Source organism: Marasmius oreades, chromosome 7 (assembly GCF_018924745.1).
Source record: "Marasmius oreades isolate 03SP1 chromosome 7, whole genome shotgun sequence".
Lineage (NCBI taxonomy): Eukaryota > Fungi > Basidiomycota > Agaricomycetes > Agaricales > Marasmiaceae > Marasmius > Marasmius oreades.
In genome coordinates, this window is record NC_057329.1 from 1629670 (window position 1) to 1649799 (window position 20130).

Here is a 20130-nt window from a genome sequence, read left to right on the forward strand (position 1 = left end):
TTTACGCGTTCGCGTTGTTTGGCTATCTGGGCGTCTATTGTCACTGAGACCAATTCTATGCAACGTTTGCTACACGAGGGGGTATACGAATTTATAGAATCGATACGCATAGGCAAAGGCATGTTCCAGTTCTCAGGAAATCCATTCGGTCATCTAGTCGGAGGTATCAAAGATGAATCTATTTCCCTTCTTCCGAACCCTTCTTCTGTTTCGCCGGTACGAACAACCAAGCTAGGGTAATGAGGGCCCGTAATCCTACAGCGACCCCCAGGGTACCCGCTGAACCAATCTTTCCGAGAATTGCACGAGAGACGAAGCCTCCGATGAAAAGAGAACTAGCGGCTATGAGTTTATGGTCCCGAGTGATAACTTTCCGACGAAGGTTGAACAAGCTAGGATCCGACATGAGCTCGACCCACACCGTGGTTAGTACGACTGGAAAAGACATAGTGAGTATTTAGAATGATTGACAGTGGCATTTGGACGCAACTCGTTGTCGTAAACTGCGTGTTTAACCGTTTCCCCTGTATTCCTTGCACCCCTAAACTAGCACTCATGAAAATGATAGCTGCAAGCGAGAGACCGTTCGTCCACGCCGGGTCACCTCGGTTATCTGCAATGGCACCAGATCCACTCTTCCATATCGTCAATGCAGCTGCCATGGTGAGGAGAGTTTGTACAAAGGTTCCAATTATCAGCCATAATCGTTTATGGGATCCGAGGTGGTCTCCCCATCGACCGAATAAGGCACCGACGTTGAAGGCGAGAAGGGAGGCGAGTGCTTGTTGGTCAGCTTTGTGGAATGATTGGTCTCTTTGTCCTGGAGGGCCTTCGAATAGACGAGCGAGGGCGACAGCGAGCTAAACATAAGAGATGATGGTTTTAGTTCGTAGGTAAAATTTTAATTCATTTTTTACTCGGACCTGAACGAAGTTTCCAGTTTGAAACCCACACCAAACGAAGACGGCAGAAAAACTGATTGAGTCACTGATAACTTCATCAAGAAGAGAACTGGGAGATATAGGTAGAATAACGCACATGAAGCCAGTCATGAAACAGAATGCAGCAAGGGGTACTGTGCATTGTTGAGGGTCGACATCCTGCTGGAGATACTGAAGAAACGACAGTTTGCTTGGTCTGGGGGTGTCCTGTAGTTGCTCCTCGTCGTCATGATTGCTTGCCATCATTCGAAACGGATGGGGATCCAAGAATTGCCGGGATTGTGACCATGATTGTGCCATGGAGAAACGGAGCGGCATCATGATCATGATCAGTGTTAGTGGGAAACGCTTGGCGACGGACCTACATTTCCACGCTTACTTGGACTTTTGGGCGTGCGACTCCGAGGCTGAAGAACCAGGCCTCGAATGAACTACATACAATGACGAACCAACGATTTCAGCAAGTCTGAATATTCACGAGACGCATCCAACCAGAGCTACCATATGGAACCCGACGAAACCACTGGCAGTCGCGCACCAGTCATACAAGGCAATTCACCCAAGACTTTGAGAGCAACGATACTTTCGAACCGAACCGAAAACCATATCGATTAGCAAGGCTTGAGAAATCCATGTTTGATCACAAGCTCACTCAACCTGCTTCCCATCCCCACACCACCATCCCTTGCTTTATCAATCCCTGCAATAGCTCACACACCTGCTTCATCAACTCCCATTTCAAAACAACCACAACCACAAAAGTTTTCGTCGGCATTGAAAGGAGATTGGGAGGGATGCTGGGTGGTGAATACGTATGTGCTCAAGGTAGCACCTTTGAGTCCTGTGACGGTTTTTGCTCTACTGCATAGCCTCTTATTGGCCACTGTCAACAGTCAAGACCTCAATATGAGAGTAATTCGCACTGAGCCTTACGAGAGCATGGTTCGCGGAAGCAGATGGGAAGGGATAGAAGCGTCATGCCTCAAATATGATGTTCGGGTAGTAGAGTGTAGAACCGCAGTCCTGCACCCAGTCGGAAGGCTTCAAAAGGTGGACCTCAAAGACTGCCATCGTAATCCATGTGAAAGTGGTGGACTGTTTTCCAGGGAAGGGAGGACAGAGATTCAAGAGGTGATGATTCGATGAAGCGATGTTTACCGTGAATGGTCCGCAGTCGTGATATAGTAGGCGGGCGACCAGGCTTCAGCCATCGAACCTTGGACAAGATGTTCCACCAACGGGTCGTCGCGAAAAGTTTCCGTGTCCTCGGCAGACAAGCCTCTCGCTTGACATATATCATGAGAGGCGGTCGTTCAGCAAAGACAACAAAGTTTTAGTATCTTTCCATCCTCCATCCAACCGAAGACAGAGGCCGAAAACGGGAGCGAGAGAGCGAGATCTCAACCAAAATAATATCCCTGTTCATCTTGGATCATGGCTCAGGTTATTTGAGTGTGAGGTCTTTCCAGTGATCGCAATCTGAACACATACTAGCATTGAAGTGACGTCCAATGTTTGCTCCTATCGCACACGGAGTTAGGAGATTGGGCAGAGGAATTCATAAGGAAGCCCACGAATGCCAAACGAAGGGAGTGGAGGCAACCGATATGTCAGTGCAGCGCATGGAGTCAATGAATATTACTACCTTTAGGTCCCGATATGTGTTGAGGGGCTTTGACAAGTCTTCTGTAGATGAGTCCGCCAAAGCGAGCCGCTGAGTAGCATTACTAGCTAGGCTGGTAGGCGGATTAGAAATCCTTGGGATAGATTAATTCACTATAGTGGGATCGGGAGCGGTCGGCCCGGCTTACCTTTCCAACTCTGATCCAGAGATAGATGTGTGCGCCTATACATTTTTGTTTTCGCCCACGTCCTAAGACTGAAAGAACTACAGAGAACGTGCAAGGCGCGTTTACCACCATTCCATGATAGCCAGACTCATTTACATCCTGACTTTTCTCTCTTTGGCTTCACCAATTTTGGCATCTGCTGGGGATAGAGCATCTGACTTTCAATCCTGCCTGTTTCGCTGCAAAGTCGCCCAATGCGATATAGCTTCACCTGCCGTCCTTTCGATCGCACTTCGGATAACTCAATGGACGTGTTTGGACAACTGCAAATACGTTTGCATGCATGAAATAACAAGGTCGGCTGTAGAAAAAGGCGAACCTGTTGTTCAGTATTACGGAAAATGGCCTTTCTGGCGGTTTGCTGGAATGCAAGAACCCGCCTCTGTGTTGTTCTCCCTTCTGAACTTATGGGCTCATACACGCGGATTTTCAAAAGTTCAGAGGGAGATCCATGACTCTCATCCTCTGAAAAGGTATTTCTTGATCTGGTCTGCTACCAGTATCAATACGTGGGTTTGGTCGGCAATCTTTCATACTAGAGGTGCGCCTTATTTCACCCAGACTTATCCTTGGTTATGATACACACCTTTCCTCCATCAGATACTCCAGTCACGGAAAAGTTGGATTATTACTCGGCAGCTCTTACCATCTTGATTGCACTCTATTTCACTACGATCCGAATATTCCACCTGTACTCCCCTTCACCTCGCCTCACACTTAGAAATGGAAGCCGTTCTGCCAGCCCGAAATTAAAACTCTGGACGGCCTTTTGTATCGTGTTATATGTCGCGCATGTCTCCTACCTCACGTTCCTTCCTCGGTTCGATTACACCTACAATGTCATCTTCAATCTCATCATCGGCCTCACCCACAACGCCCTATGGCTCATATACTCACTGCCTTCATCCCTATCTCTGATTCGAAGATTCCCCAACCGTCCGAAATCATACAGACCCCCATTTCTGGGTTCCGCCCTTTACCTCGTCGTCCTTACGACTGCAGCGACGGCTTTGGAGTTATTCGATTTCCCGCCAGTTGCTAGGACGATTGATGCACATTCGTTATGGCACCTGTGTACAGTGCCGATTGCGATATATTGGTATCACTTCTTGGTAAAGGATGCTAAACACGAGTCGTGGAGGGAACTTCAACAACAACGGGTAAGCTTGTTTCGATGCCCGTGTCTTCCGAAAAGGTACTGAGAGGTTCACCCCTTCAGACTTGATAACCCAGTACTTTGTATATCTGTGTGTACATTGTAATTGTTGGAAATCATTAGTAGATACGAGACAATACTTTTATCCAAACACCTGTTGGGCTCAGGACATCTCAACGTCACCGTCCTCATCCGCACTGTCTTCATCAATCCATTCACCCTCACCATCCGCCCCATCTTCTTCAGTAGATACCTTAATTCCCAAAGCGTCCAGTTTGGCGATGAGCTCCCTGACATGGTCCAATAGCGGAGTGTCAGGATGTTGCTCGTTAATGTGTAACTGGCAAAGCGAAATCAGAATGCAGACGCCCCAAAGGAAATAGGTAAAAATACCAATTGACATGTTTCCAAACGATCTCTAGAGTCCTTGGCAAGTTCCTCCCATGAAAGATCATCCAAGGTACCTCCACTTTCTTTCGCTTGCTCCGCCATGAGGAAATAACACCATCCCTCTAGATACCAGGCCTCGACGTCTTCATCATCCGAGGACATGACACCGTGGAGAACCAACAGAGCTGGCGTAAATAGGGATAATTCCAAGAAGAGTTTGACAAGTGCCAATCGCGTCTCGATCGGTGGAATCTTTGGATTGTCTATATCCAGGTCCTTCCACGACGACCAAGCCCTTTCTAGAACTTCTTTCGCTTCCTCAGGACGTTGCTGTGACATTCGTACGGATGCCAGCGCTTGTAATGCTTCGGAGTTATCTGGATCGATTCGTAACGCGGATGAAAGGAGTTCCTGACAGGTTTCTTCTGCTTCAGGAGCGAAACTGTTGGAGAATGAGCCATCGACGTCCACCGGACATGGTTGAGAATCCGCGTACCAGAGATCATGCGAGGGATCCATCCAAATCTCTACTTGTCCAATGAAAGCTCGAACAATATTAGTCCTAAGTTCAAGATCGTCGTCGTTTCCATCATCTACCGCACGTTCTTTCCCCTTTACTTGCGAAGACATGATGTCTATCGCTGCTTGATAGTGTTGAAGAGCCGATTGAGGGTCGTCACTGTTTATTTGAGCGAGATACAAGTGTGCAGAAGCTGGTGGGGGTGATGGGGCATCTGGACTTGGAGGTAATAGCGACATAAAGGTCTGTAGGGAAGGTTAAAGTATTCCAAATAGGACTGCGACATGTTATTTTGAGACTCACCTGCTTTGCACTCTCAACGTCACCCATTTCCAACTGAACAACACCTTTTAATTCCTTTGTATCTGCATGAGATGGCTGTTGTTCTAATATCCGTTGAATAAATCGTAAAGCAAGTTCATAATCGCATTGGACAACGAGAGAATGGGCTTTTTCTAGTAAGGATTCTATGGAGGGAGACTTCGATGTAGCCGGTTTAGATTTGATTCCATGGGCTTTGGAGATTGGCTGTTTATTGGGTTTTGTTCGTCCCATCGTTCCGTAAAGATCTGAGGAATGAGGACGAGAACAAGTGAGGAGGGAGGAGGGGGGCATATACACTGGACGGTCCTATCCGGGATGTACCAAAAACGGGTCTCATTTTGGCCGACACTCCGATCCTAGTGTACCTAAAATGACCCAAATTGAGTACCACCTACGATCCCTAATGTGCGTAAATGGGCTCGTCGGTAGCCAAGTCCGATCCGTATGTACCAAAAATCGGGGTTGTCCTGGGTACCGGATTTATATGCCCTTGGGTTTGTTTTCAACCTGAGTGCTACCTTTCACTTTATGTCGCAAAGTTGCCGAAACTGGTTAAAAGCGCTTATAAAGGATTTTAAGGTAAAATCAGGCAATTGGGGTTTATAATAAAACGTTCCTGTAGCAAGGTACCAATTAAGGGAGGTTTTAAGGGCAAAAAATTGAATTCATGTCGTAAAATGCCGCCTTTCGGGAGGGATAACTCGCCGGATGAGACGTAAAAAGCCTATATAAAAGGGCATTATAAGGATATCAAAAACGTTCCGCTTACAAGGCCGCCGATAACTTTGCGACATTCTCACCAGAATCTGTTCTGTGCGAGGGCTCGGACGCCTCGCAAGAGTAACATACCTTACGAGTTTGGCTCTGAAGACAGAGAGGGTTCTTAGTGTTTGTTTCGATTCTTCTACAATATAGTACCCTTAAAATAATCAGGTACGGTAGATACGAGGTTGTATCGGTTATGTACACAAAATGGACCAAAATTCACCTACCCGATCCAAATGTACCAAATACCTGCCCAAATTGACCCAGAAGTATGTACCAAAAATGGTCCAAAATGGGGGTCAACGGATCGGACATACTACCCAATGTGCCCCCCTCCTGAGGAGGGAAGTCCAAAAAATTCCATTAGATAAGCGCCTGCACGCGTCCCGCTCCTCCATTGCGACCGTCACATTGGATACGGCTCTTAAGCTTTCTCAACGGAGTGATATTGTCCGACAGATGCCTTCATAGTCTATCTAATCGAAATCTCCTCCTTGGCCAATGTATTCCAAGTCTGTACTCTTTCGTTGCTTAGGATACCGACCACCTACATTACTCTCGTAGATCTTCAATAGATCTTCGTCCTAAATAGAGAACAAATTTTAGATCTTGGTACCCTTATCTCGCCACTGTTCACGCTTGGAAGACATGTTCGTGACAATACCCATGCTTGCACCCGTACATCCTCATATCCCGGTCCTCTACGGCGAATCCACGCCTGCAGGTCGAACAACCTCATTGGCAGCACCGGTAACATCTCGTTAGTCTTCCTCTCTTTCAATCATTTTCGCGCCATCCCTTTGATTCTCGCTTTAGGGCACACTATGACATTTCCAACGGATGTTTACCGCCTTTCTTTCCAAAGACATGACATAGGAAGCAGTTTGCTTGACTCGTTTTACTTTCCCTCAGCTATGTGCTTCTACGCTCACCCACGAGACACGTAAGAAATCCTTTGTTACTCGTATTTTCTTTACTGACATCTTTTCTTCATAGGCCAACGTGCGACTCTGATACCAGGATCATGAAGGTCCATGTCAGTTGACAATGATTAATGATCATCGGCTCCTCGATACGCCGAATCTCGAGGTCTTTTTAGCCATTTGTGCAAATGAACTTATTCAAGATTAACAATATCGCCTTGGGAGATGTTACATCTGCTTGATTTTCAATGACCAATGTGCAGGTCAAATAAAAACGAGAGGAGTTGCTAGTTAAGATTACACAAAGAGTTATCCACGAGTTATACGAGTACAATAATTTTAATTTAGATAACATCGAAAGCCAAACGAGTGATGCTCGGAGTCTTACTTATCCGGGGTTAAAAGAGATAGTAGCATCTATGATTGAGAGGGAACCATCCATCCAGATCTTCAGATGATCACGCAGTAGCGAGAGTAACAGAACTTTCCTGTGTCCCATTTTGAAGTCGTAAAAACGCGGCTCTTCTCTCCGTCTCCCATCTCACGAGTTCTGATTTGAGCTTGCCCACTCGTATTTCGTTGACAGGATGAGCTGAACCCATGATGCTCCGCGCCAAACCTTCGGACTTGGTGAGTTTGTCTCCTGAGTAGTTTGGTTCCATAGGTTCAGCATGGGCGCATTCTGTCACGGATAGAGCCCGTTGTTCCCAGAATGATATCGCATCGCGAGCATCAAAGCCTGCGTGTGCGAGTAATCTATTCACCATAGACGGTCAGCATATAGGGAACGTGTCGTTGTGAATTAAGCCCCCACCTCGCGGAAACGATATCAGCTTCGATTTCCTGCTTCATGCTCGTACAATACTCGCCAACCTTGACGAGTTCCCCAGAGCCCATCTTGCCGAGCTGTGCAATTGCGTCATTGACGAATGGCCCAAATATCATCGTGATGGGGAAAATGAGAACTCGTAAAACATCAGAGATGACCGAAAGAGTACCCGGAATCATAACCGTGCCAGAAGAAAGTGTTTCCAAATGGTGTGATAAAATAAGATGCGCCAGTTCATGAGCGAGAAGGATGGCTAATTCAGAGGTTTGTTCTTTCCCAGGAACTGGATGTGGGGGAGAATATCTGGGTGAAAAAATGGAACCAAAAAGTCGGGACCACCAAGATTTGGGTTGTGTTACGGTCGTTTTTTCTGGGGGAATTCTGGATATGATGTCGTCCAGAAAACCGGAATAAACTACTATGCCACCCCCGCCGTTAGGCCCGAAGCCGTATGAAAATGCGTTCAGCGCTTCGGGCCTGTCCACAACAAGTAGATTGTAGGGCGGACCTGGTATAGAATGTGGGACAGGCGTATGATGGCGCTCGCACATTGCTTCACAGAATGATCTGAGATATTCTGACGCTCGAGGGCGCGGTCGTAAAGGATATTCAGCAGGGGGCGGTAACGGACGATCCTGAGGTGAGCTGGCTAGCCACTCGGGACACAGCTCACGTTCCCGGATAAGGATTGGGATGGTGGATTCAAGTTGCCGTAATGTATCTCTGACCCAGATATACCTCCGGTCGTCCATGGATAACAGGCGCACTGGTCCATCTTGAGCCAGAATATCTGAAACAGCGTTGTACCACCCTGGACCTGCCAGCTGTGTAGCTATTTCCTCTTCTTCCTCAGGGGAAAGAATGATGAGTCTCCATCTTATCAAGATATATATATTTAGATTGAAGTGAGAATCACCGAAGTCTAACAACTAACACTTACCTTCCAGTAAGGGGTGTTCTCTCCATACTAGCAACGATCGTGGCCCAAAACAGAGCAGCAGGTATAAGAAGCAAGATATGAAATATCACAGTTCGCGTTCGAATACTCTTCAAAACCTGCGTTTTCTTCTCCTCCGAAGCAGGATTCCCAATAAGTTCAGCATGTTGCAGGTACCGGCGCGACTTGTGGTTCTTGAGTAGAACAAAAGGCACGAAAGTGAGCGCGATTCGTCCTGCAGTACGCGCAAGTTCCAAAGCCGTTGATGCCTGAACTAGATGAGATCAGTGAACGCAACGTCGTCGTGGTTCTGCAAGTCCATACCTTGAAGACTGCTAGAAAAAATGGTAGACCTCTACTAGACGGTGAGGAATGAAACTCGCATTTTCCGAAGGCGTGGCAAACTAGAGGAGTAGTTTTATGTGATGGTGGTCTTGTCCTCGTTCGAGACTCAGCCTGGATGAGACTCGGTAGATATATTTGGCAGTGAATTCCGTGAGGTTGGTGTAAAGTGCTGAAGGAATTGCTGAAGCTTCTGGGGTAGAAGATGGCCGTTCTGCGTACCAGCTGGCGCAGCATTGCACATTGTACAGCCAGGCTCGAAGTCAAAAAAATAGTCAGAAGGTCCTCGTGAAACACTGCCGGCAAACAAATCGCCCAAAACGGTAATGGATGACGTTGGCTGCTGGCCGCGAATTTGATTCTCTGGCGTCTCACGGCGCTGCGCTCAGAATCAATTCAATCCTCTAACATGGCATTCTAATCATACAGTACGAGGCGTTGGCGGTATTAAGAGAAAGTGACTACGAGTTGTTTGTTCAAGAGATGAAGGTAGCCTCATTATACAATGTACCCTGAACATCGAGTGGCGTCTCAGAGCCTGGTTCAGTTAATGAAAGCGTAGCCGGATTGATATACTGAAACGGAGAGGTCGGAAAGTTGAGAGAAGATTCTCGGAGGAAACCGTGAAATTGACTTACCTGATAGATATACGGTTTGGTTCCAGCAACATAGTTGACAGCCATCTTGAGCACGTAAGGTATTTCCGCGAGCACATCCACCTTCTCAATCAAGCCCTTGTCTTCTGATCCGATGTCAACTATCGTAGATGCACGGTAAATTCCTGGGGTCTCTGGCGAAAAGGAAGGTCCTGTCCATTCGTAGAGGATCTCACATGGTTTGTTGTAACCAGTATCAGGATCATGTATGGGTTTGAGATGAGTAGCTCTCGATTTCAGGCGTGATTCGTCTCCCTTGGCCACATTGGGTCCCTTCGTCTCTGCCGTCAATGCTACCAGCTTGCCTCGCACGACAAGTGATCCCACGTTCACAACTACACCACCGGAGCCAGCACCTTTAAGCCCATAGGCATCCGTCGTGGTGAATTCCATCTGAATCGCGGACGTCCCTCCCAGTTCATCACTATCAAAGTAGGCAAAATTCCACGAGGCAGCGACGAGGTTTGGTCGCATGCCCTGTATGGCATGAATAAACATCCCAGTGCCATCCACCGACAACGCTTTTCCATTCATGACAACAAGTCCACTGGCTTTGTAACGAGGCCAGAATCGGTGAATGACGTATCCATCTGCGTTCTTAGGATCCGCTCCAAAGTATGAGTATCCACCCTGATCTCCCTTGCCAACTTTGAACCCAGGAATCTTCGCTGGTCGCGAGATTTCCAGTGATATCTGTAAATCGGGGGTTGGGTTGGCACTAATGGTATATGATTCTGGATGATCCGATCCTGGTGTAGACTTGTGGGTGAAGGAAAACTCGTCTGCTTTAGTCGATCTCCTGTCACGGCCTGGAGGGGGGCAGACGAAGTTGTTTACATTGACTGATTTCCATGTCAACTCCTTGGTCTTCGGATTGTATATCTTGCAGACAAATTGGATAGTAGGATACCACATCCTGCGTCAGATCCTTTTCGTCAATTGGGAATATGAGCAAATTGGGTTGTGAAACTCACCCCACCGAGGAATGGATTAATTGACACGTTATCGACGTTCCATCGTTCGCGATGGTGTAAAAAACCTGGGTTTCAGTCACAAATCCACTGGCCGTACAAAGCAACTCGGTGTCTTTCTGTGCAAGTTCACCGAACAGTTCTCCATCCTTGAACTTGGAGGAAACAGGGTGGAAGTTGGGAGCGGTAGGATCCACAGGAGGAGCAGTCCTGTGATGTTTTCAGAAAAATGGTGAATGGCTTCAAAAGGACTCACGAAAAAAACGAGGAGAACATGATGGTACCGGTCTGAAGTTAGCGATCGACGTCTCGGCCAGACGTGCACGGTGGCCGGCACGCCAGTATTATTAGTGTTCAGTACAGTATGTACGGTTGTCAAGATGGTTTTATTTCAAACCGACGTGACATATAACATACTGTATATCCTACAAAAATATATTCACGGGTATTTCAGAAAAGGTATATTCTGCTGCGTGGGCAGTGGAGAAACTGCGCCTAACTGCGCCCTCATGCTCAGTACTTATCGACGCGCGGTCGCTTGGGAGGTCTGACCGCAGCTCCATCGACAGACTGCGGATGGGTGAGACTGACCACAAAGATGAAAAGAAAAGATAAACGACCTACTGGAAAAGTGGTGTCATCTTGGAGGGCCCAAGAAAATAAAGAATCCCCCTCTTCTTCCGAAGAGAATCCTTGATGATTGGAAGTTGTCACTGGGTTTGAAGGATCGATGATTATCTTCTCGAACCGAATGGTCCCAGTCTGTAGGAGGTCTAGAAGCCGCTTGTTCTGGTCGAGGTGTAGCGAGGAGGGGTTTTGGGCTGGTATATCTGGCGGCCATCCCACCAAGGAAACACCGTATGTATACAGCCGGTCATGATTTGTCCATTTCATCTCAGCGTTGCGAATACCACTGACCGACCTTGCTTTCCTTTAGCTTCGGGATTGATTGGAGCAAGATGGTTTACATACGTACCTCAAAGAGTTCCGTATGCCGTCGTATAAAGCTGATTTAACCTCCCTTGCAGTTGAAAGCTGCTGTTTAGAACTTCTGGCACTGGTGTCCGCCAACTCGTGGGTAGGGGCTGTATTGCTAGACGATTCATCGTAGTTCCTTTGTGAAAAGGTATTCTGAACAGCTTTCAAGCATTTTTGCTTGAATGACATGGCACCAGTTTCCCCTCCATGTCTTAACCCCCTCCAAAACTCACGTCCTGCCGTGGTGCCCCCTAGAAAACTTTCATTTGCTGGATAATAGGGATCAACAGCTAGAATGAACGACTGTGTTCCCCAGATATGAGAGAGCGATTCTAGAATGCGAGAAACTTCGACGAGAATGTTGCGAGCTAGCCAAAGATAAGTCAGACGACAAATGAAATGGTTCTCGAACGAATAGAAGTGACTTTGGGTCGCTCTTTCAGCCTGTAAGGCCACTTGACAGGACGCAGATGGGACGAAATTGTTGAAAAGATGCTTGCTATGCCATTCTACAAAACGGAATCTCATCTGTACTTGAAAATAATCATCGATTAGAGAGCATACAGTCTTACAGGCGATGAACGTCACCTCCTCAAAAGGGCGCTCTTCTCTCTCTGCGAAGGCCCGTAGTTCAGCCAGAGATTTGTCCATGAAAGCTTCAAGACGTTCTAGAAATAATCCATCATCATTGGAAAATGTATAGTCCTTGACGCTGTGGTCTATCATGGGGATGTATGTAGCGTTTTGGTAAAGAGGCAGGCAAGCGTCGCGTAAAATTATTTTCTTCTCTCTGGTTTCATCGCGATCGGTCATTGTTTCTCATTCTTCTCTCTCTCTCTCTACCACATCTTGCCACCGTGAGCCTTACCACTCATGGATCAAGAAATTGAACAGGTCGTCCAAGCTATCACTATTGCTTCGGATCCTTCCCAGTCTTCACTTCATCAAGAAGCTATAGGCTATCTCAGTACGATACAGCAAAATGCCTCAGAAGCTTGGAGAATTGCCTTGCATCTTTTTGTTGACCTGAATGCAGATGGAACAAGAAGATATACCCCTCAAGCTCGCTTTTTTGCTCTCAGAGTGTTGGACGAATATCTTGATAATCGGTCAGTCTTGCCTTCATTGCATGATTCTTATTGTGTGAAGTGGATTTTCTAAATCATTCCAGGTTTGAGCCGTTCGATCCCGAATCATTTCAGACCTTACAGCAAGCTTTGTTATCCTACGTGCAGTCTGAATATTTGTATGGTCAATCTGAAGCCAACGCCGCCTGTGAGCCATCTTGTTTCATTATCGCCACACCAGTTGTGAGACTAACACTGTCCAAGACATTCGCAATAAATTTTCACATACCCTGACACTATTCTTTCTCTGTACTTATATGGATCAATGGCCAACCTTCTTCGCGGATCTTTTCTCCCTCATCCAACCAGCCGACTCTTCGCAACCTTCCTTCAATCGACATATATCCCTCCTCTTCTTCCACATTATTCTTGAAATATCTGGCGAAGTTGCTGACCAGATGATCAAATCCGCACGCCAATTCAGCACCCAACGTCACGCGCGAGATGCTCGTGTGAGGGACGCTGTGAGAGAAAGAGACGCCGTACGGATTAACGAAGCGGTGTTGACAATCGTGTCGGCAACCGCGGAGAAAATGACTTCGTTGCAAAAGCAACAGGATGGATCTGCTGGAGAACTGTCAGAAGTTGAGGAGGTTGTTGATTGGGGAATACGCGCGTTTGGTTCCTATGTTGGTGCGTTATTCAGCTATCCTGAATGCTGCCCAGTTTCTAATACTCCTTACGAAGGCTGGATTGATATCAACCTCACTGTCACCCCCACCACTGTTCCCTTACTCTTTAATCTTCTAGCCGATCGCTCGTTGCCCATTCGATTAGCCACATCTGCTGCCTTGCTAAGAATTGTTGCGAAGGGACTTAAGGAACCCGGAGACAAGCTACAACTCCTCAAAGTGCTTTCCCTTGGACAGGTCATAGATGCCCTTGAAACAAAAACGCGACAACAGCAAGTTGAACGGGGAGGGGATACGGACGAAGGAGAAGAGTCGTACCGCGAGGCGCTGGGAAAATTGCTTAATGTTCTTGGATTAGAGCTGATAAAATTAGAGGTGCAACTTGTTCATCAGCCACCCATTACCTCGAAATTGACAAACTAGCGCAGGAATCCCAGAACGCAACTGAAGAAGTACGATCAGAAACTCTGAAGTATATCATACAAATCCTTCCCGTCCTTTTACGCTTCCTAGCCGATGAATACGATGACACTTGTTCCACGGTCTTTCCCTTTTTACAAACAGTCCTGTCTGGGGTGTGTTCAGCTCTTCTTCTTCATCGATGACTACGCTTACCCCCGTATACAGTATAAGAGGACCCGAAAGACTTCAACAGGTCCAATCGATACAGAAAAACGATCTTTTCTCACTTCACTTTTGCAAGTCATACTCGAGAAGATGAAGTGGGAGATTGATGCATCCCCAGACGATCCAGAGGATGACGACAGCCTCGAATTTGAAAAGATCCGCAAGGTAAGCATTGCTTCTTCCCGCTCTGTCTATGATCCTGATCTCTTTCCAGGATCTACGGACCTTCATGGATTCTGTTCTAATAATTGACCAGGATCTAGTGACAGACGCTGTCAAGAACCTTGCATTCTCCACCATAGAAGCATATAAAAATCAGGTTGACATGAAGTGGAACGAGGCCGAACTTGCGGTTCATCTCGTGTATATCTTTGGGGAGATCAATAAGAGTAAGTGATCTTCTAATTACATCGACCACGCTTTCTCATGGAGTTAGGCGGTGGTAAGGGTCGTGCTGCCTTTTGTCTGGCGCCGTCTGTACGCGACAAGGAGGGTTCTAAAAACATCAACTATGCCGATTATCCTCTCACAACACACGGGGAACTTCTCTTAGCTCTCGTTCAGTCGGGAATATCTGCATATCCGCATCAAGCCGTAGCACTGCAATTCTTTGAGGCGGTATCCCGGTATGGTGACTTCTTCAAGGTTCGCAAGGAGTGCATTGTTCCTGTCCTTGAGGCAATGATAGATTCCAGGTGCGCCAATCAAGCCGTACTTGTCTGCGGAACTTTCTCAACGTTTTAGCAGAGGTATCCATAACCAAAACTCTGGTTATCGCTCTAGGCTATACTATTTGTTCTACCGCTTTATAAAGGAGGAGAGAAATGATATACCTCCAGAAGTGTCAGCGACGATCGCAGAAAGTCTCCGGGACCTACTGGCCATTCAAGTAGAACTTCCCAGCCCAGACGACGTAGAAGTCGACGTGTTAACCGACGCAGTAAAAAGTTCTGCATTTGATGCACAGCTTTACCTGTTCGAGACCATCGGCATACTCTGTTCGCTATTGTTCAAGAATCCTGAACAAATGAAGTCCCTACTTCTGTCGTTCGTGAAGCCCCTAATGGACGAGTTGTCTGAGGCATTGCAGGCATATACGAAAAACAACCAAGATATTGGCCCAGTGGCGAAGCTACATCATCTTGTTATGGCGTTGGGCAACATCGCCAAAGGCTTCCCTGACTATCCTTCCCCGGTACCTCCAGGGTATATTCTCCCGCCACTAGATGTATTCGCCGAAGTGGCACAGGCGATGTTGGTGTGTTTGGAAAATATGAACGTTTACAAACCAGCCCGAGATGCAGTAAGTTCAGTCACTATTCCTGCGGTCAACGTTCTTACGGAATCTGATTAGACACGATTTGCATTTGCCCGCATCCTTGCAACCGCAGGATCGACTATCACTCATTTCATCCCTCCACTGATGTCCAATCTGCTCATCCACTTTGAACCATCGGAGCTTGTTGATTTCATGAACTTCATTGCTCTTCTGATCTTCAGGCTAAGGGTTAGTTTCATCTTTCTTGACTTTGCGCTATCTGTTTACGATCTTGACGGCTATTAGGACGATATGTTCGACGTACTAGACCAGCTTGTAGGGCCTTTGACAGCCCATATTTCGGCCACCCAGAACGAGCCCGTTTCGGGATCTGATGAGGAACGAACTCATTCTGATACCAAGAAGGCTTATCTGGCCTTACTCACGTCGATCATGACTGTGCGATTACATGGCGTCTTTATTTCCCCACGTACGTCCAACTCTTGAATGTCTTCTCTCCAAGGCTGACCGACTCCTTCTCGTAGGAAACAACCCATCATTTGATTCGCTAATGGAGACAATGCGGATGCTTGCGGAGGATACTTCGGACCCGCCCAACCAAAAGGCGGCGTTTACCTTCCTGAGTCGTTGCGTTACAGCATGGGCTCAGCCGCAGCAGGCCACCACGCCTAATGGCAATAGTAACCACAACCCCTTGAATGACATGGCGCTGCCTGGATTTGAAGGTTACATCTACGAGCGTCTGGTTCCATCTGCTTTCCGGGTTCCTTCGAACCCTTCTCTTAACTTAAAAGACGGACAAGTCACGGTTGTGAGCTACCCATCCTCTTACCCGGGAAACCCTGTAACTGACTGCTACTTTTTGTAGGTTCTTCACGAGATTGCCAATTTCTTGCAGACTGTCTGCGTGTCAAGAGGAGAGGAGGCTTACAACTGGTTCCTCAATGTCTTCCTCCCATCCCAGAACTGGCCTTCAGACGCCGCCATGCAGTTCGTCACTAAACTCAGGGAACTCGATTCACGATCCTTTAGAAAATACTTTACCGATTTCGTTCGCTCTTCTCGGTCATAGCAAAAGCGTTCGTAAGTATGTATATAGTACAACAACAATACGATCGAAATAGAACATCTTCCTTTCTACCATCAATCTTGGTTTCCCAAATCTCACTTCTTGCACGCATATCCTTATACCTGCTTCAGCATTCCACTCATGCATTCATCGTCCCCGTACTTATTGCTCACTTACATCTACTGTGCTATCCTCGTATTACTACTGCTTTTTCTCTTCACGATCTTTTTCTGAACCCAATCTTCACGCGTGGTTATGTTTATAATGTAGGATCATGACCTTAAGAAATACTCTGTTATCGAGGGAGTCATCCCGAAACTCCGATTCGAGAACGCAATCATGTTGAGATGGTGATTTGGCGCGGCACGGTGCAATGGGCGCTAATGGGTGTTGCTTGCTTATGCTCCTTCGCCATCTCGTGTCTCTACAATTTCTCCCCTCCTAACAGCTATGGCCACAGGTCAGATACTAGTTTGAGAAACGCACGATATTGCTGAAGTGTTTTTTCTTCATAGGTGTTCGTAGGAAGTCCAAGATAGTACGTGGTCACAAACATCTTGTGCTTATGCCTGGTCATTGACGAATGGCTTTGTTTAGAAACCACCGAAGAAGGCGACCATCCTCTCTTCTGGGGCATTCATATTTGGCATTGATACCCAATCTTATTTCAGTATGGTCCGGATGTATCGATTGACGAGACCTGGTCGGAGCTGTCGACAAACATCCGAGAGATCCTCAATCGCGACAATGTTACCAACATGTCTTTTGAGGTCAATCACCGACACGCCTACAATATGGTGCTCTTCAAAGCTGGTGATAGACTTTATAACGGCACGAAACAAATAGTCGCAGGGAGACTCCAAGAACTCGCACAAAGTGATGTTATACCTTCATTTCCAGCCAGTGCCAGTGGCGACCCTACGACGCGGAATCAAGAGAATGAAGTCCTGTTGAAAGTTGTGAAGCGGATTTGGGATGATCATACGAGTAATATGTCGAAGCTTGGGCAGATCTTGAAGTATATGGTGCGTGTTCTGCCGATCTGGACTTAAGTCATGTCTCTCTGATGCCTTCTTTTTGCAAAGGACCGGTATTACACGAAATCGGCTGAAGTTCCAGAGACATGGGAATTCGGTCTTGATCTATTCTTAAAGAACATCATTCGTTCTCCGATAAAGGAACACCTCATCACCGCCGTGCTCAATCAACTGGAGTTTGAAAGAGAAGGCTACATGATCAACCGCTCCGCCGTAAAAGGATGCGTTGAAATATTTCTCAGTCTCTTTCCTAGTGCTGGTGGACCCTCTGTTTACAAAGGGGAACTTGAACCTGCACTTCTCAAGGAGACCGAAATGTTCTACCGTAACCTCGGGCAAACTCTACGGGACACCTGCGATGCGCCCGAGTATCTGCGGAGGGTGTGTGGTGGCTCTAAAGTCAGTGCTCCGTATATATCTGATTTGTTGTTTTCAGGTCGAATCGCGGTTCATGTCCGAGGAAGAGCGGACACAACACTATCTGTCACGCCACTCAGCAAGTTCTTTACAGCAAATATTGAAGGAGTACCTTGTAACTGCCCATCTTGAAGCTACCATTTCAAAGGAATCAGGCCTTGACGCTATGATCGACACCAACAAGGTTGAAGATCTAACACGGTTATATAAATTGTATACGTTGGTTCCGAAAGGCCTTGACTGTATCAAGCAAGCTCTCAAGAAGTCCATCGCACGAAGGGGGAAAGATATCAACGAAGCTTCTTCAGCTATCGAGTCCGCTGACGAACCGTCAGAGGAGCCAAAAGAGAAGGGCAAAATACGTGTGGTGACCGCAGGAGCACAGACACTAGCATCTGCTTTGAAATGGGTGCAGGACGTCCTTGACCTCAAGGATAAATTTGACGGAGTATGGAAAGTGGCCTTTGAAACCGATAGGGAAATCGAAGTGACTTTGAATGAGGTGGGTGCACACACTCAGCTTACACATGACCTCTCACGTAGAAACAGGCTTTCAGTAGTTTCATAAATTCTAACGACAAATGTGCTGAGTACATCTCTCTGTTCATCGACGATAACCTCAAAAGGGGACTGAAGGGGGTTAGATTACCTTTACCCTCACCCATTACTCTTTATTGACGACCCTTTCAGAAATCCGACGCCGATATAGACCTCGCATTAGACAAGACGATCATAATCTTTCGATACCTTGCTGAGCAAGATGTGTTCGAGCGATACTACAAAACCCATCTTGCTAAACGTCTAATTAATGGCCGCTCTGTTTCCGATGACGCTGAGCGTGGTATGCTCGCGAAACTTAAGGTCGAATGTGGTTATCAGTACACACAAAAGCTGGAGGGTATGTTCAACGATATGAAGATCTCGGCCGACCATATGGAAGACTATAAGAAGCATATTGCATCCTCTATTGTAAGTCTCTCTTCATATTACCGAAGAACCATCAGTCACAGTGAACAGACTCTTCCGATAGAGGTTTCCGTCATAGTAATGACCTCAACTTTCTGGCCCATGTCTCATTCCGCAGCGACATGCACACTTCCCGAAGTTATGCTGAAGGCAACGAAGTCGTTCGAACAGTTTTATATGAAGAAACACACCGGGCGACGTCTAACATGGCAGTTAACGTTAGGAAGTGCGGACGTCCGTGTCATGTTCAAGAACAGGAAGCATGACCTGAATGTTTCCACGTTTGCATTGGTCATTCTCCTGTTGTTCGAGGATGTAGAAGAAGGCGGATTCTTAACATACGAGGTTATCCTTGCTTTCTTTAGACCACTAGACGTCAATTGATACTAATGACTTTTTCGCAGGAGATCAAACAAGCGACGTCGATCGAGGACTCTGAGCTTCAACGACACCTACAATCCCTCGCATGTGCCAAATATAAAGTTCTTAAGAAACATCCACCTGGCCGAGACGTGTCAACGAGCGACTCTTTTTCATTCAATTCTGGATTCACCTCGAATCTTCAGAAGATCAAGATTGGCACGGTCTCATCTAAAGTCGAAACTGGGGAGGAGCGAAAAGAGACCCGAGATCGGATCGACGAAGAGAGGCGCCATCAGACAGAGGTTTGTGATCTTTACTGGTTGTCTTCGACGTTCGGTGATTCAGTGTGAATATTACCTAGGCATGTATAGTTCGGATCATGAAGGACAGAAAGCATATGACACACAATGATCTCGTTAATGAGGTGACAAGGCTGCTCTCGACTCGTTTTAAGCCCAATCCGATGAAAATCAAACAACGGATAGAGGGTTTGATCGAGGTAAGACTTATTCTTGGAGGTTGAATCAAATACTAAACTCTCGTTAGCGAGAGTATCTGGAACGTTGTGAGGACCGGAAGTCGTATAACTATCTGGTATGTTTGCTTATCCTGACCTCAGACGTGAACATCACTCACCTGATTCTCATTCAGGCATGATTGCATGTCCCTGTATCTTATGTTCAGGTTTGTATTTTTACATTGCATACTGTAGTTATGCATACATCTTGATCTGCTGCTCTTGCGGGTGATCACAACGATCTATCTCAGCTCGACTTGGAGAAAAACAAACTTAAAGCATACGATCGACGCGGAGGAATAAGAGAACCAAGCAATTTGAGCCTATGACCACTTGTTTCAATGCAAGACCTGGGTGGGGGAAATAGCAGGCCCACGGACGGAAGATGAGTTTGCCCCAAAGTTCAAAGCTACTTAACTGCTAAATGTCTAAAGCCATTGACTGTTTGCCGGTGTGAAGCTTCAATATTAAATGGCAGATGGAGATCTGCCGACTCACCGAGGTTACTGTCAGT

At 46.8% G+C, this 20130-nt stretch overlaps 9 protein-coding genes across 10 annotated transcripts; 4 read left to right on the forward strand and 5 right to left on the reverse strand.

Annotated features, from left to right (window-relative positions):
- Window positions 1–178: 178 nt before the first annotated feature.
- Window positions 179–1268, reverse strand: E1B28_011264 (uncharacterized protein; the record flags this gene model as incomplete). Its single annotated transcript, XM_043156282.1, has 4 exons — window positions 179–435; window positions 491–860; window positions 924–987; window positions 1039–1268. 4 exons carry the CDS (start codon window positions 1266–1268, stop codon window positions 179–181), a joined length of 921 nt encoding a protein of 306 aa, XP_043006067.1.
- Window positions 1269–2702: 1434 nt separating this feature from the next.
- Window positions 2703–4081, forward strand: E1B28_011265 (uncharacterized protein). The gene is made up of 4 exons (XM_043156283.1): window positions 2703–2781; window positions 2836–3332; window positions 3392–3951; window positions 4011–4081. Exons 2-4 carry the CDS (start codon window positions 2867–2869, stop codon window positions 4014–4016), a joined length of 1032 nt encoding a protein of 343 aa, XP_043006068.1. The 5' UTR covers window positions 2703–2781; window positions 2836–2866; the 3' UTR covers window positions 4017–4081.
- A 29-nt stretch (window positions 4082–4110) lies between these two features.
- Window positions 4111–5478, reverse strand: E1B28_011266 (uncharacterized protein; the record flags this gene model as incomplete). The annotated part of the gene is made up of 4 exons (XM_043156284.1): window positions 5161–5478; window positions 4834–5102; window positions 4341–4779; window positions 4111–4287 (listed from the first exon to the last, which is right to left on the reverse strand). The coding sequence occupies exons 1-4, from the start codon at window positions 5470–5472 to the stop codon at window positions 4111–4113; spliced, it is 1197 nt and encodes a 398-aa protein (XP_043006069.1). The 5' UTR covers window positions 5473–5478.
- Window positions 5479–6577: 1099 nt separating this feature from the next.
- On the forward strand, window positions 6578–7012 carry E1B28_011267 (uncharacterized protein). Its single transcript, XM_043156285.1, has 3 exons — window positions 6578–6706; window positions 6763–6889; window positions 6943–7012. The coding sequence occupies exons 1-3, from the start codon at window positions 6595–6597 to the stop codon at window positions 6989–6991; spliced, it is 288 nt and encodes a 95-aa protein (XP_043006070.1). The 5' UTR covers window positions 6578–6594; the 3' UTR covers window positions 6992–7012.
- Window positions 7013–7072: 60 nt separating this feature from the next.
- Window positions 7073–9281, reverse strand: E1B28_011268 (uncharacterized protein). Of its 2 annotated transcripts, none has more exons than XM_043156286.1 (4): window positions 8960–9281; window positions 8639–8904; window positions 7684–8574; window positions 7073–7625 (listed from the first exon to the last, which is right to left on the reverse strand). In XM_043156286.1, the coding sequence occupies exons 1-4, from the start codon at window positions 9212–9214 to the stop codon at window positions 7328–7330; spliced, it is 1710 nt and encodes a 569-aa protein (XP_043006071.1). In that variant the 5' UTR covers window positions 9215–9281; the 3' UTR covers window positions 7073–7327. The 2 variants fall into 2 exon arrangements, with proteins under 2 accessions (XP_043006071.1, XP_043006072.1); XM_043156287.1 differs by having other exon boundaries at window positions 8639–8909.
- A 172-nt stretch (window positions 9282–9453) lies between these two features.
- Window positions 9454–10880, reverse strand: E1B28_011269 (uncharacterized protein; the record flags this gene model as incomplete). The annotated part of the gene is made up of 4 exons (XM_043156288.1): window positions 9454–9552; window positions 9616–10549; window positions 10608–10814; window positions 10861–10880. The coding sequence occupies 4 exons, from the start codon at window positions 10878–10880 to the stop codon at window positions 9454–9456; spliced, it is 1260 nt and encodes a 419-aa protein (XP_043006073.1).
- A 237-nt stretch (window positions 10881–11117) lies between these two features.
- On the reverse strand, window positions 11118–12308 carry E1B28_011270 (uncharacterized protein; the record flags this gene model as incomplete). The annotated part of the gene is made up of 5 exons (XM_043156289.1): window positions 11118–11174; window positions 11229–11526; window positions 11581–11950; window positions 12008–12110; window positions 12171–12308. 5 exons carry the CDS (start codon window positions 12306–12308, stop codon window positions 11118–11120), a joined length of 966 nt encoding a protein of 321 aa, XP_043006074.1.
- A 53-nt stretch (window positions 12309–12361) lies between these two features.
- On the forward strand, window positions 12362–16631 carry LOS1 (pre-tRNA nuclear export protein). The gene is made up of 13 exons (XM_043156290.1): window positions 12362–12691; window positions 12754–12857; window positions 12914–13342; window positions 13397–13716; window positions 13770–13916; window positions 13969–14133; window positions 14183–14357; window positions 14405–14663; window positions 14716–15271; window positions 15323–15475; window positions 15533–15716; window positions 15772–16058; window positions 16116–16631. The coding sequence occupies exons 1-13, from the start codon at window positions 12456–12458 to the stop codon at window positions 16317–16319; spliced, it is 3219 nt and encodes a 1072-aa protein (XP_043006075.1). The 5' UTR covers window positions 12362–12455; the 3' UTR covers window positions 16320–16631.
- Window positions 16632–16701: 70 nt separating this feature from the next.
- On the forward strand, window positions 16702–19873 carry E1B28_011272 (uncharacterized protein). The gene is made up of 13 exons (XM_043156291.1): window positions 16702–16776; window positions 16832–16854; window positions 16914–16928; window positions 16988–17341; window positions 17402–17734; window positions 17790–18272; window positions 18320–18409; window positions 18461–18739; window positions 18788–19081; window positions 19141–19401; window positions 19461–19598; window positions 19646–19693; window positions 19751–19873. The coding sequence occupies exons 1-13, from the start codon at window positions 16767–16769 to the stop codon at window positions 19754–19756; spliced, it is 2334 nt and encodes a 777-aa protein (XP_043006076.1). The 5' UTR covers window positions 16702–16766; the 3' UTR covers window positions 19757–19873.
- The last annotated feature ends 257 nt before the right edge of the window (window positions 19874–20130 follow it).